Source organism: Stomoxys calcitrans, chromosome 4 (genome assembly GCF_963082655.1).
Source record: "Stomoxys calcitrans chromosome 4, idStoCalc2.1, whole genome shotgun sequence".
NCBI classification, from domain to species: Eukaryota; Metazoa; Arthropoda; class Insecta; order Diptera; family Muscidae; genus Stomoxys; species Stomoxys calcitrans.
Genome location: NC_081555.1, coordinates 6,175,935 through 6,187,935, shown reverse-complemented (window position 1 = coordinate 6,187,935; position 12,001 = coordinate 6,175,935). Strand labels below are relative to the sequence as shown.

Genomic DNA, 12,001 nt, shown 5'->3' with positions numbered 1-12,001 from the left:
CATGTGTCTTTCTTAAGAGGGGGGGTGATAGTAGACAATAGTGCAAAAATTCGTGTATTTATACTTTTTTTTAAGGGACCATACAGAATTTAATCAAAATAATGAGCATTCAATTTGGTGAAATGGTAGAATTATTGACCAAATTTTGCCCTTACTCCTTAAGGGAATGTTAATGAGCAAATTTGCAAATTTTATAAAATCAGACACTCCCATGACGAAAAAAGGACGAATATGTACACTGAGGCGGCAGTCCATGCCGATGAAGGATTCCATTGGGTCAATCCGGTGCGAACAACCGGCTGCCTTGGGATTGTTTGTAGAAATAATAATCGTAACGCAAAAAGCAGTCAATGGTTGTTTATTAAAACCTTATAAGAATTTTTTATAGAAAATTGTCTTTTCTTTTTAATTAAAGATTTAAAAAAAATTTTAATCATAACTATGAAAACTACTAGCGAATGATAATGCAACTGTTTGGCAATGACTGATATATATACAAAATTTTTTTTTCAAAATTAAAATACGTAGTGAATTACTGCTATCTGTTATATTAACCCTTTGAGGACGCAAAATTAACCGCTCAATAAAGTTTTGATTGTATCGCATTTACTGTTCGCATTTCGAATTATCAAAGTTGCAATTCCCTTATAGGTTCCCTATTTATTAGATGCAAATTTTTAAAAATACAAAATGGGACATATATATGTCTCATTCATCCTCAAAAGAAGCTTAATTATTTTTATAATTTTAATCAAAATTTCATCATATTTGTAGAAATAACTAACGAATGGTAATGCGACAGGTAGTCAATGGTTGATTACCACTACCATACATTTTGTTGTAACAAATTTTCATTCTTTTCATTTTAATTAAAGTTTTAAAAATTTCCCATTACAATTGTGAAAATTACTGACGAATGGTAATGCGGCTGGTAATCAATGACCGACTTACACATAGAATTATAAATAAAATTTCATTATATTGTAGAAATTACTAGCGAATGATAATGCAACAAGTAGTCAGTGGTAAATTTTAAAAAATTTTTTTCTCATCATTTTGATTAAATTTTTAATATCCCTCTTCTTGCTTTACATATATCTTAGTGTCGTTCTTTATTTCAGTTTTTTTTTTTTTTTTTGATTGCATTAACAAAAATTGTGAAATATTTTCTCATTTTGATTCTTTTGTTTTCGTCTTAGTTATCAGTATGTTTAGTTAAGTAAATGTTTAACTTTTTTTTGCATGGGGTTGTAGTTCTTGTTCAATATGTTGACTTCGACGTAGTATTACTTGAAGTTTGGTTTTTCTTTGTTACTTAAATAGTTGTGTTCCATAAGGGAGATAGTGTTACGTTTCGTATTTCGTATTCTTGATTTTTTTTTTGGATTTTTTCTTTCTTTTATAAAGTGAGAATTACAAAATGAATCAAATGGTTTATAATATATATTCTGTGTATGGGTATGGTTGTATTGAAAAAATTGTATAAGCCTTGAATTTATTTTGTAATATTTTTGTGTTAAGTTTTGGTTTTTTTTTGTTTTTTTTTTTTTTGTATAATATTGTTTTGCATGAGATACAATATAGTACTATCAGTCTCACTTCCCGTGCCAAAATAAGAAAATTTGTTTGGTTTTTTCTCGATTTGGGAGGGGGTAATTTATTTTTGTTTTGTATTATCATATTTTGTTTTTATAAAATAATTATTTGTGTTTTAGTTTTTTTCATATTTCACTTGTTTTTCACTAATATGTTTCATTTCTTTTAAAATATATATATATGAATGTTGAGTGTATATATATGTTGTGTGTATATACTCGTATTTTTTTGGGGTTTTTTAATACTTTCTGGTTTTTTCCCTTCAAATCCTTCACTTCCCTTTTTTATGTTAATTTTAATGTTTCTCTTAATGGAGCCGAGTTTTTGTTTAACTAATTTTGACGTTTATAAAGAGTTGTTAAAAAAAGATTACTGCTGTAAATGGATCAGTTGAATTTTGTGAACTATTAATTTTTTCATATGCGGTTTGCGAAAATTTAACGGTTTTACTGGAAATAATTTTTAATTTTATTTTTGGGAATAGTACACACCTAGAATAATAATAGAACATTTTATACATTTTGGTGAATATTTCAAAGAATGTGACAATTGTTTTTATGTGTCGAAATGTTTCTTCAACCGAAAGCCTTCCTAGGTTTTGATGGTACTTTTGAAAAGCTGGAGATAGGATCGATAATACCTACTTCTAACCAAATGGGGCTCCACCCTACTCGTTTCCAATGGACAAATAATATACCGTACAGCAGATTTATTAAACTGTACTTGGAAATGGTGTGACTAGAAAGCGGGTGGTAAGAGCAATGTTTTTGAAAAGTGTATACTCCCCGATTCTAGGAAACTACGAAACGAAATCCTAATGGATCTCAGCCCATAAAATTAATCGCATAAGCGAACGATTCTTAAATTCATAGAAAACTTACTAGGGTACAATCCAGAGAAAGACAGATCTAGTGCCGCTCACTCTTTAATATAAAGGGATGAAGTTACTCACATATCTGAATGATGATCAGTAATGATCTACCGGTTGTCAAAATCGTAATCTACAACAAATTCTAAGAGTTTTTGCCCAATAAACCATGGTTCTAAAATCAAAATCGAGTGTCCGTTTTTAACGACCAAATTAGAAGTTTGATTATTTTTTTACCTTAATCAGAATTTTGTCGTTAAACCCCTAAGCTCCTTTTGGATTTTACACCCATAGTTTCTTGGACAGAAACTCTTACAGTTTGTCGTCGATTTGTATTTGGGTGAGCGTTTTTGCATATGCAAATTTTGTTCATGAACATTCTACTAAGGAACAGGGACAAACTTCTCACATATCAATGAGTGCAGCCCGATTCAAGTTTAAGCTCAATGATAAGGGCCTCCTTTTTATAGCCGTGTCTGAACGGCGTGCCGCAGTGCTCTTTGGAGAAAAGTTTTTACGTGGGGTAATAGCTTTAGGATGGGAAAACCACAAAGAAAATTATTTTCTGATGGTCTTGCCGGGATTCGAACCCAGGCGTTCAGCGTCATAGGGAGACAGGCTAACCTCTGCCCTACAATGGTGAGCGTTTTTTTTGCCCTTTACAAATTGACCCAGCATAATGCCTCCATAAGCCCCAAGGCGGATTTAAAAAGGTGGTCTCACGCGACCAGCTGTTAACAGCCGGCCAGGTTTGACGGTATTAAGATGTCAGATTTTTGTTTGCATTCTCTTTGTTATTATCTTCTTTCTCGCATATTCTCTGCCCATGTACGCACACGTATACACACACGCATACCAATTTATTTGTGTGTGTTGGCAAAACATCGATCAGCTTGATGGCAATGTGGCGGATTGCACCATATGATTTGTGGTTGTTGTACAAATGAAACCACCTTTAATAGTTTCGCTATGCATAAGCGCAGGGTTTTTTTCGAGAGATAAAAGAAACATGTAGAGATTGTTCTACGTTGAGGTCATGGGTCATCGCTGAGATCAATATCTGAAATTGTGCGCCCAAAGTTAGGTTTTGTCTGGGAGAATTTGGAATGCTGAAGACGGACATGTACCGAGGCAGTAACAATTTGGATGCCATATTTGTCCAGGAAAGTGCGTCGAAACACCTGGTACCGAGACCTATTCGTTGTAGGATCTTTGGGGAAAGAAGTGATTCATAAGGCCAGTGCTTATTTCCGAGAGTTAGAAAATATCCAAAGACTGACCTACGTTGAGACACGAAAGTCCGGTTCGGTGTCAAAGCCAATTTAATCAACTTTGTACCGGACTCCGAATAAATTCACCGACTTCAGAACCTCTACACCTCTCGACTCCACAGGCATAGTTTCGACTGAAGACAGTTTAAATTCTAAATCGTGGGTCTGCAGGGCTATTGGCATGGGTACACAAATAGTACATACACGTGTGGGTGTAAGCAAATGTTCCTCCTTCAACGTCAGGTTGAAATAAGGGCCATTAGGCAAACTACTGAAGTTTGCCTTCATATAACTGGCAGAAAAGGGTGCATGAACTGCTTGGTTTTGGCAAGTTATCTTTTAGTAAACCAATGGGTGTCATGGAAATTCTGTAAAACGATTACTGTAGAAGGATGCAATGTGCCGACTCTTTGTTTATGCCCAGGTCTACAGAAGTATACGGTCCACCGTGACTCAAAGGTTGAGCCACCGTGACTCAAAGGTTAGCATGTCCGCCTGCAACGCCGAGCGCCTGAGTTCAAATGCCAGCGTGAACATTAGAAATATTTTCAGCGGTGGTTATCCCCTTACTAATGCTGTATAAATTTGTGAGGTATCCTGACATGTTAAAACTTCTCTACCAAGTGGACTGAAATAAGTATCCCCTGTTCTTTAATGGAATATTCAGGGAAATTAAGTAGTTTTGTACCTTGGGGGACCTAGTAAATATGACCATTAGATATCTCCTAGCGTATATCGGGAGAAAAGGATGGTAATGATAGGGGTCACGAAAAAAACTCTATGTCTACATCATATGTGGGCATCACGGGATATTGACTGCCAAACACATGGATTAAATACTTGTCATAATTTGCCCATCCTCATTCTTCTACAATGCAAAAAACCCCAGGTATCGGATATAGATGCCACTATTGAAACGAGTTTTGGGGATATAAACCAAAAACCATACGATCGGGCATGTGGACCAATTGGTACACTGTGAATCTCTTATGAAAGGAGTTCGGTTTGGGAAAGGTAGTTTTACTACCTCATCCCTTCTTGAAGGGTACTTTTGGTAACCTATCCCTTAACGAGGGATAGTTTTGTATTCTTTGCTCTACCGAAGGGTAGTTTTGGTACCCTTTGTCTTACCGAGGGATCGGTTTTGGAAGCTTTGCCCTACCGATTTGTGGTTTTTGTACCCCTTGCCCTACCGAAGGATAGTTTGTGCACCCTTTCGCGTAGCGAAAGAAGGTAGTTTTTATACCATTTCTCTTACTGAAGGGTAGTTTTTGTACCCTTTCCCTTGGGGAAGAATTATGATTGTATTCCTTTTTTAAAGAAGGTAGTTTTTGTACATTTTCCCTTACTAAAGGGCCAATTTTGTACCCTTTTCCAAAATCCAGGGCAGTTTTTACAGCCTTTGTGTTACTGAAGGGAAGATTGTATACCTTTTGTCTTACTGAAGGGTAGTTTTTGTACCTTTGCCCTCCTGAAGGGTAGTTTTGTGCCCTTTGCCTCACTGAAGGGTAGTTTTGTACTCTTTGTTATTGCTGGGTAGTTTTAGGACATTTCACCTTATTTCGGGATTGTTTTTGTACCATTTTTTTAGGGAAGGCAAGAGTTTCTACCCTTTTCTTTAAAGAAGGTAGTTTTTGCAACGTTTTTTTTTATTATTGGGCAGACTTTGTACCCTCTGTCTTACTCAAGGGTAATTTTTTATAACCTTTGTCTTACTGAAGGGTAGATTTTGTACCCTTTGCCTTATTCAGAGGTAGTTTTTATACCCTTTGTTTTACTGAAGGATGGGTTTTGTACCCTTTGCTTTACCGAAGGGATGTGTTCGTACCCCATGCCTTACTGAACGGTAGTTTTTATACCCTTCGTCATACTGAATAGTGGTTTTTGTACCCATTGCCTTGCCGAAGGGAAGTGTTCGTACCCCATGCTTTGCGGAAGGATCGTTTTTGTACCCTTTCCCTTCAGAATGGCTATTTTGGAATGGTAGGATAGATAAGGTTTTTCTTTTGTGGAGGTGTAGTATAGGCAGATTTTTATTCGAAGAATAGTAGTTTTATACTTCTTCGCTTGTGGAAGGCTAGTTTAAGTACTTTTTCCCTTGGGGAAAGGTAGATGTAGTCCTTTTTCTCTTGGGGTAGGGTAGTTTTTATACTTTTCCTCTTGGGGTAGGGTAGTTTAATTACTTTTTTTATTTTAAAACTTTCTGAGCAGGTATAAATATCCATAGTAAAAATATGAGACTCCTATCAATGATATTTTGGAGAAGATTACAAATCTGACCTTGAAACGTGGGTTTAAATATTGAAAAAAAAACACTATGGGACTCAAAACGAAATATATTAAGGAGAAGATTGCGAATATGACATAGGATTTTGACCGGTCAAGTATGCGGTGAGCTGCCAACCGAAAAACTTCTTCCCAAGGACCAATTAGGACATACGGGTATAGAGAACTATTTACTATCCAACTTTGGGATAAAGTGTGTTGCTCCCACAAAAAAATTTAAGAACTATCCCAAAAAAAACCGTTAAATTTTATATCCCAATTTATTTTTCTATTTGCTCAATTTCTTCTATGTCGTATGTATGCGTTGAAGTATGTATTTTTTAGTTAATATATATGTATGTATGTTTTTGTATAATTTTTAGTTATCATAGTTGCCTTATCATTTCATTGTGTTTAGTTTTTTTCATAATTTTAAGTTTTCTTTAATGTTTCACTTCTTTTTTGTTTCGTCAAAAAACTGAGTGCACAATATGTTAACTTTCATATATATATCTGTTTATATATAATAATAAGTGTACATAAATTAAATGATTGTAAAACAAACATAGGAAAAAGTTTTAATTAACAAACAGTTTAAACACACACACACACACGTACACACAATTAAACTCTAATTTTTTAGGGTTTCCCTTTCGTTTACCGGTCCCGGCCCTTGAAAATCTCCAAAACACAACAAATGGCGAAACGGGGCTTAGCTAAAACGCAAATGATTAAACACTCACTACAACTTAGTCATCCATCTGTGATGTCAACTTGGCGTTTTTTAGATTTCCTGTTTCATCTCCATCTTGGGTTTCTGGTTTTTCTTCTTAAATGTCTTTAGTCACAAATGTGCACTTATTCTAGTTAACGGAGTCAACAAAACTCATATTCCATAATGAAAATGAAAAAATTAACAATTATTTTTGGTTGCGTTATTTTCTTCTTTCCTTTTTTGGGGGGGGGGAGTCCTTGGGGTAGTTTTTAGTTTTTTCTGTTTTCTTTTTATCGTCTTTTTGGATTTCCATGTCATGTCATCATTCAGATATCTATGGCGGTTTCATTCCAGGTCAGTTTTGCTTTATGTTAAAGGATTTCGGTTTCATAGACTTGCTTGGTGGTGGTGGTAGTGTTGGAATTATTGTTGGTTCCAGGGCCACCATTGATAGAGTTGGCCCTGTTCATGACCAGTTTGTCGTTGGCCATGAGGTTGGTGGTGGGACCATTGGGTCCTGCATTTGATGCATTGTCATTGGTCGCCGCCGTTAAAGTTAGACTTATCTTTTGCTGAATATTCGATTCACTACCCATCTTTTGCAGGGGCACCATATTGGAGTTTGGAGCACTTCCGGGTCCCGTGGCTGTGGCCATGTCAACCGAGGGCATTTTGCTCATTTGTTGCAAGCGCTGATATTGCTCCTGCAAAACTTTTTGTTTCTTCAATAGTTCTTGGTGCCGCATTTCCAGGGCCACTTGACGTTGCATATTGTCGTTGCCAGATTCGTTGCCGCTCGAAGTTTCACCGCCACTGTCTACGGCCGCCGCTGCCGAAGAAGCAGCCGTTCCAGGGGCTGTCATTGATGCATCTTTCGTCTCATTTTCATTCACCGTGGGCATGATTTGGGGAACATTGGGACTGGTGGGACTGGCCAGGGGACTGCGTGAACTGGTGCGTGGTGGAGGTGGGGGTGGAATACGTTTGCCGCTCACCTTCATTATCAATTCGGCATTGCGCTCGGGCACCGGGGGCTTACCCACCACCGTACGCATTATTGGTATGGGGACTATGTCGCCTTCACATTGCGTGGGCATAGAGTGCAAACGTCGTAGGCTGGAGACATTCGAGGCCGTTATTAGGGGTACAGTGATGGGCTGCTTGGCATTGGTGTTGGCCACATTGTTGGCCACTAGTTCATTGAGGCAGTTGGCCATATTCGCTTCGGTTTGGTTATACAAATGGGCCTGGGAGATTTGTGTGGTAACAGTGCTTTGTACCATGGGGGTACTGTCATCAGAAGTGGAATCATCGGGTCGGTTCTAAATCGATGAGGTGGAAGGCAAAATTTTGTTTCAGGTTTTTTCTTTTTGATTTTAAGACTGTTAAAATGTTTACCTCATTATTGGCAATTAGAGGCTTTGAAAATGTTTTCAATTCATCTAACAAAGCATCGAGTGCGTTTTCTGGTGGGGCTCCCCCGCCGACAGCGAACGTCCCCATCCTGGGTTGTGGGATTGGCTGTGATAGACGAAATGTATTGGCAATTATTCTTAATGGCTATCTTTCAGTACAAAGACCAAAAGAAAAAACATCTTAAACATAGGAAAATTGTTGTATTTTATACTTAAAAAAAAAGAAATTGTTTTGTAATTGCAAGATTTTTGTATTCAGCCAAAGAGCAATTTTTCAGTGTCGTTTAGGGGTGAAATAATAAGTGACCAGGCAAAAATGATATGGCATGTACTTCTTATTAGTCGCTTCGTTTAGTGTTCCGATAAAAACTTTATTCAGCCAGGCTGAATTTAATTTCTCGTTATAGCAAAACTTATTCAGCAAGGCTAAATTTAAGTTTTCCTATAAAAAACTTTATTCAGCCAAACTAAATTAAATTTTTCCTTTAGGAAACATTATTTAGTCAGGCTGAATTTAAGTTTTCTATACAGAAAACCTCACTCGGCCAGGCTAATATAAGGTTTCCTTACAGAAAATCTCACTAAGCCAGGCTCAACTTACATTTCCTATATAGAAAAACCTTTTTCGGCCAGGCTTAAGATTAGGTTTCTCTACAGAAAACCTCATTCTGCCAGGCTCAATTTAGGTTTTCTATATAGAAAACCTTATTCGGCCAGGTTTAATATAAGATTTCCTTGTAGAAAGCTTCATTCATCCAGGCTAAATAAGTTTTCTTTTCGTTTAATTTTTATTTATACACTTTTTTCCAATTACTAATTTTTCTGTAATGGTTTACTGTGTTTCTTCTGAATTAATATTTTCCTTATAGAAACCCTTATTCAGCCAGGTTGAATTTTAGTTTTCCTATAGAAACCCTTATTCAGCCAGGCGGAATGTTAGTTTTCCTATAGAAACTCTTATTCAGCCAGGCGGAATTTTAGTTTTCTTATAGAAACTCTTATTCAGCCAGGCGGAATTTTAGTTTTCCTATAGAAACCCTTATTCAGCCAGGCTGAATTTAAGGTTTTTTATAGAAACTCTTATTCAGCCAGGCTGAATTTAAGTTTTTCTATAGAAACTCTTATTCAGGCAGGTTGAATTTAAGTTTTCCTATGGAAACCCTTATTCAGCTAGGCTTAATTTCAGTTTTCCTATATAAATCCGTATTCAGCCAGGCTGAATTTCAGTTTTCCTATAGAAATTCTTATTCAGCCTGGCTGAATTTAAGATTTTCTTTACAAACCCTTATTTAGCCAGGCTGAATTTTAGTTTTCTTATAGAACCCCTTATTTAGCCAGGTTGAATTTAAGTTGTCCTATAGAAACCCTTATTCAGCCAGGCTGAATTAAATTTTTCCTGTAGAAACCGTTATTCTGCCAGGCTGAATTCAAGTTTTCCTGTAGAAACCCTTATTCAGCCAGAATGAATTTCAGTATTCCTACAGACACATTTATTCAGCAAGGCTGAATTTAAATTTTTCAGTTTCTGTTTTTATTTAAGATAGCTTATTCGGCTAGGCTGAATTTAAGTTTTTCTTATAGAAAATCTTATTTTACCAGGTTGAATTTCAGTGTTTCTATGAAATAATCTTATTCAGCCTGGCTGAATTTCAGTTTTCCTATAGAAAATCATATTCTGTCTTACGCCAAAAATAAAAGTGCCTAGAAATCTATTCTTAGTTCGACGATTCATCAAACGGTTTATAAGTTTTAATCTTTTGTCAGTTTTTAACTCTAGCGCCTTTAACAATGTAAAATGGTTTCTTCATCCTATCAACACTGAAAAATTGTCCTTGTCTGGTGGTGGAGTGATTTTTGTTATCTACAGAAAGCTGTTATCATACAATTTGTAGATTATATCAAAGATTGTAACACATTCAAGTATAAATCATAGTGAAAGCTTGTTCAGCCACTAGAGATTAGTTTATACAAAGTATACGATTAAAAATAAAAATAAGGCTTTAACACAAAAAGCATATAATGAAAAAATAACAAACATTCGCCAATAGTCATCACATTGGAAACAATATAAGAATAAATATAAAAAGCTTTTTCTATACAAAAAAAGTCATGCAATTTTTTTTTTTTTGTTTTTGATCAGCAAGATTTGGTATGAAAATGAAAATTGGATGAATCAAGAAACTTATGATATAAACAAGATTTACTATCTAAAACTTAAATAAAACACAGGTGGAAGTGGGTGGTGGTTTTGTGGTTCCGGTGGTGGTGGTTGTGGATTTTGTGTGATAAATTTAAACAGTTATTTGAGTTTTGGTTGGGATGATTGATCTTTGAGCTGGTGGTTTTGAGGGAGCATTCCAATTTTTTTTAGGATTTTTTGGTTATTTCAATGACAACGATGGGTGTTTCATGATGATGATGTTTTTTTTTTTTTTTTGCTAAATACACTATTTGTTTTTTCATTTCTATCTGTTTTATACACATTTTTATTGGTTTCATAAGAAAACTTCACCGACTAAAAAACACCAATGCTATAATTCACATTGAGAAAAATATATATTTGCCAATTCCCATTTAAAAATTACACTTAACATTTAGGAATTTTTAATTGTTTTTGGGGTTTTTGTTTTAACATTTATTAATATACAAAGTGTCATGTACGAGTATACATGTGAGTTTATGATATGGACATCAAAACGATTATAGATGATGGATGAGCGAAAAACACAATATGTTTATGACTGATGGGGAAAATGTGGGTATGCAGCGAAAGATTTACTTTTTCTATGTATTACAAAAATAGAAGAGAAGAAATGACAAAAGTCCTGACATGTAGTTGAAACTATAAAAATTCCATTTCTTTACATTTTTGACTTAACATTCTCTTCTTATAAAATTTACAATATTGCCTTGTGGGTTCAGTGGGTATGCTAGTTTAGTTAGTTCAATACTTCTCTTGGTCACCGTTCAGTCTCTTTCACTGTTTATATAACAAATGTTGCCATCGCACATGTAAATTTGCTATTTAAGCCAATGATGTAGCGATACGTTTGATTTTGCTTAGGAAATTAGAAATAATACTAGTGGCAACAATGTCACAATCTGTCCCTAAAGTAAAAAACTATACTCACAGCTATTTAATAAAGCAAAAGAGTGGCGAATGAGTTTAGGAAGTCAAAAATCGAACTGTTGACGACGTTTAACTGATGCGCCCTCTAGAAGCTCAAGAAGTCTAATCAGCAGATCGGTTTATATGGCGACTATATCTGGTCATGGACTGATTTAGACCATACTTGGCAAAGTTGTTAGAGGTCATTCCTCAAACATATGTGCGAATTTCAGCCCAATCGGATTAAAATTACGCCATGTAGAAGCTCAAGAATTCGAATCAGGGGATCGGTTTATATGGCAGCTTTATCAGGTTATGAACCGATTTGAACCATATTTAGCACAGCTGTTGTAAAACACCACGTACAAAATTTCAGCCAAACCGGATAAGAATTGCGCCCACTGGAAGCTCAAAAAGTCAAAACCCAAGATCGGCTTACATGGCAGCTATATTAAAACTGATTTAGCCCATTTACAATCCCAACCGACCTACACCAATAGCAAGTGTTTGAGCAAAATTTCAAGCTCCTAGCTTTACTTCTTCGAAAGTTAGCGTGCTTTCGACAGACAGACGGATGGACGGACATGGCTAGATCGACTTAAAATGTCATGATGATCAAGAATATATACTTTAAGGGGTCTTAGACGCATATTTCGAACTATTGCAAACGGAACAAAGTAATAAGTATTACCCCATCCTATGGTGGAGTATATAAAAAGGATTTAATTGATTTAACAAAAAAAGTATAGAATATACATTTTC

The 12,001-nt window shown here is 35.6% G+C and overlaps 1 protein-coding gene across 6 annotated transcripts in view; it reads right to left on the bottom strand.

The window, feature by feature from the left end:
* Nucleotides 1-6,163: 6,163 nt before the first annotated feature.
* LOC106082865 (coiled-coil domain-containing protein CG32809) overlaps nucleotides 6,164-12,001 on the bottom strand; it is a 61,898-nt gene continuing 56,060 nt past the window's right edge. For 5 of the 6 annotated variants that reach the window (XM_013245605.2, XM_013245613.2, XM_013245627.2 and 2 more), the window contains 2 exons: nucleotides 8,114-8,236; nucleotides 6,164-8,037 (listed from right to left, as the gene is read on the bottom strand). In XM_013245605.2, the coding sequence (XP_013101059.1) occupies nucleotides 7,087-8,037; nucleotides 8,114-8,236 (1,074 nt within the window). In that variant the 3' untranslated portion in view covers nucleotides 6,164-7,086. The remainder of the gene's footprint in view (nucleotides 8,038-8,113; nucleotides 8,237-12,001) is intronic. The other variant, XM_013245645.2, reaches the window with a different exon arrangement.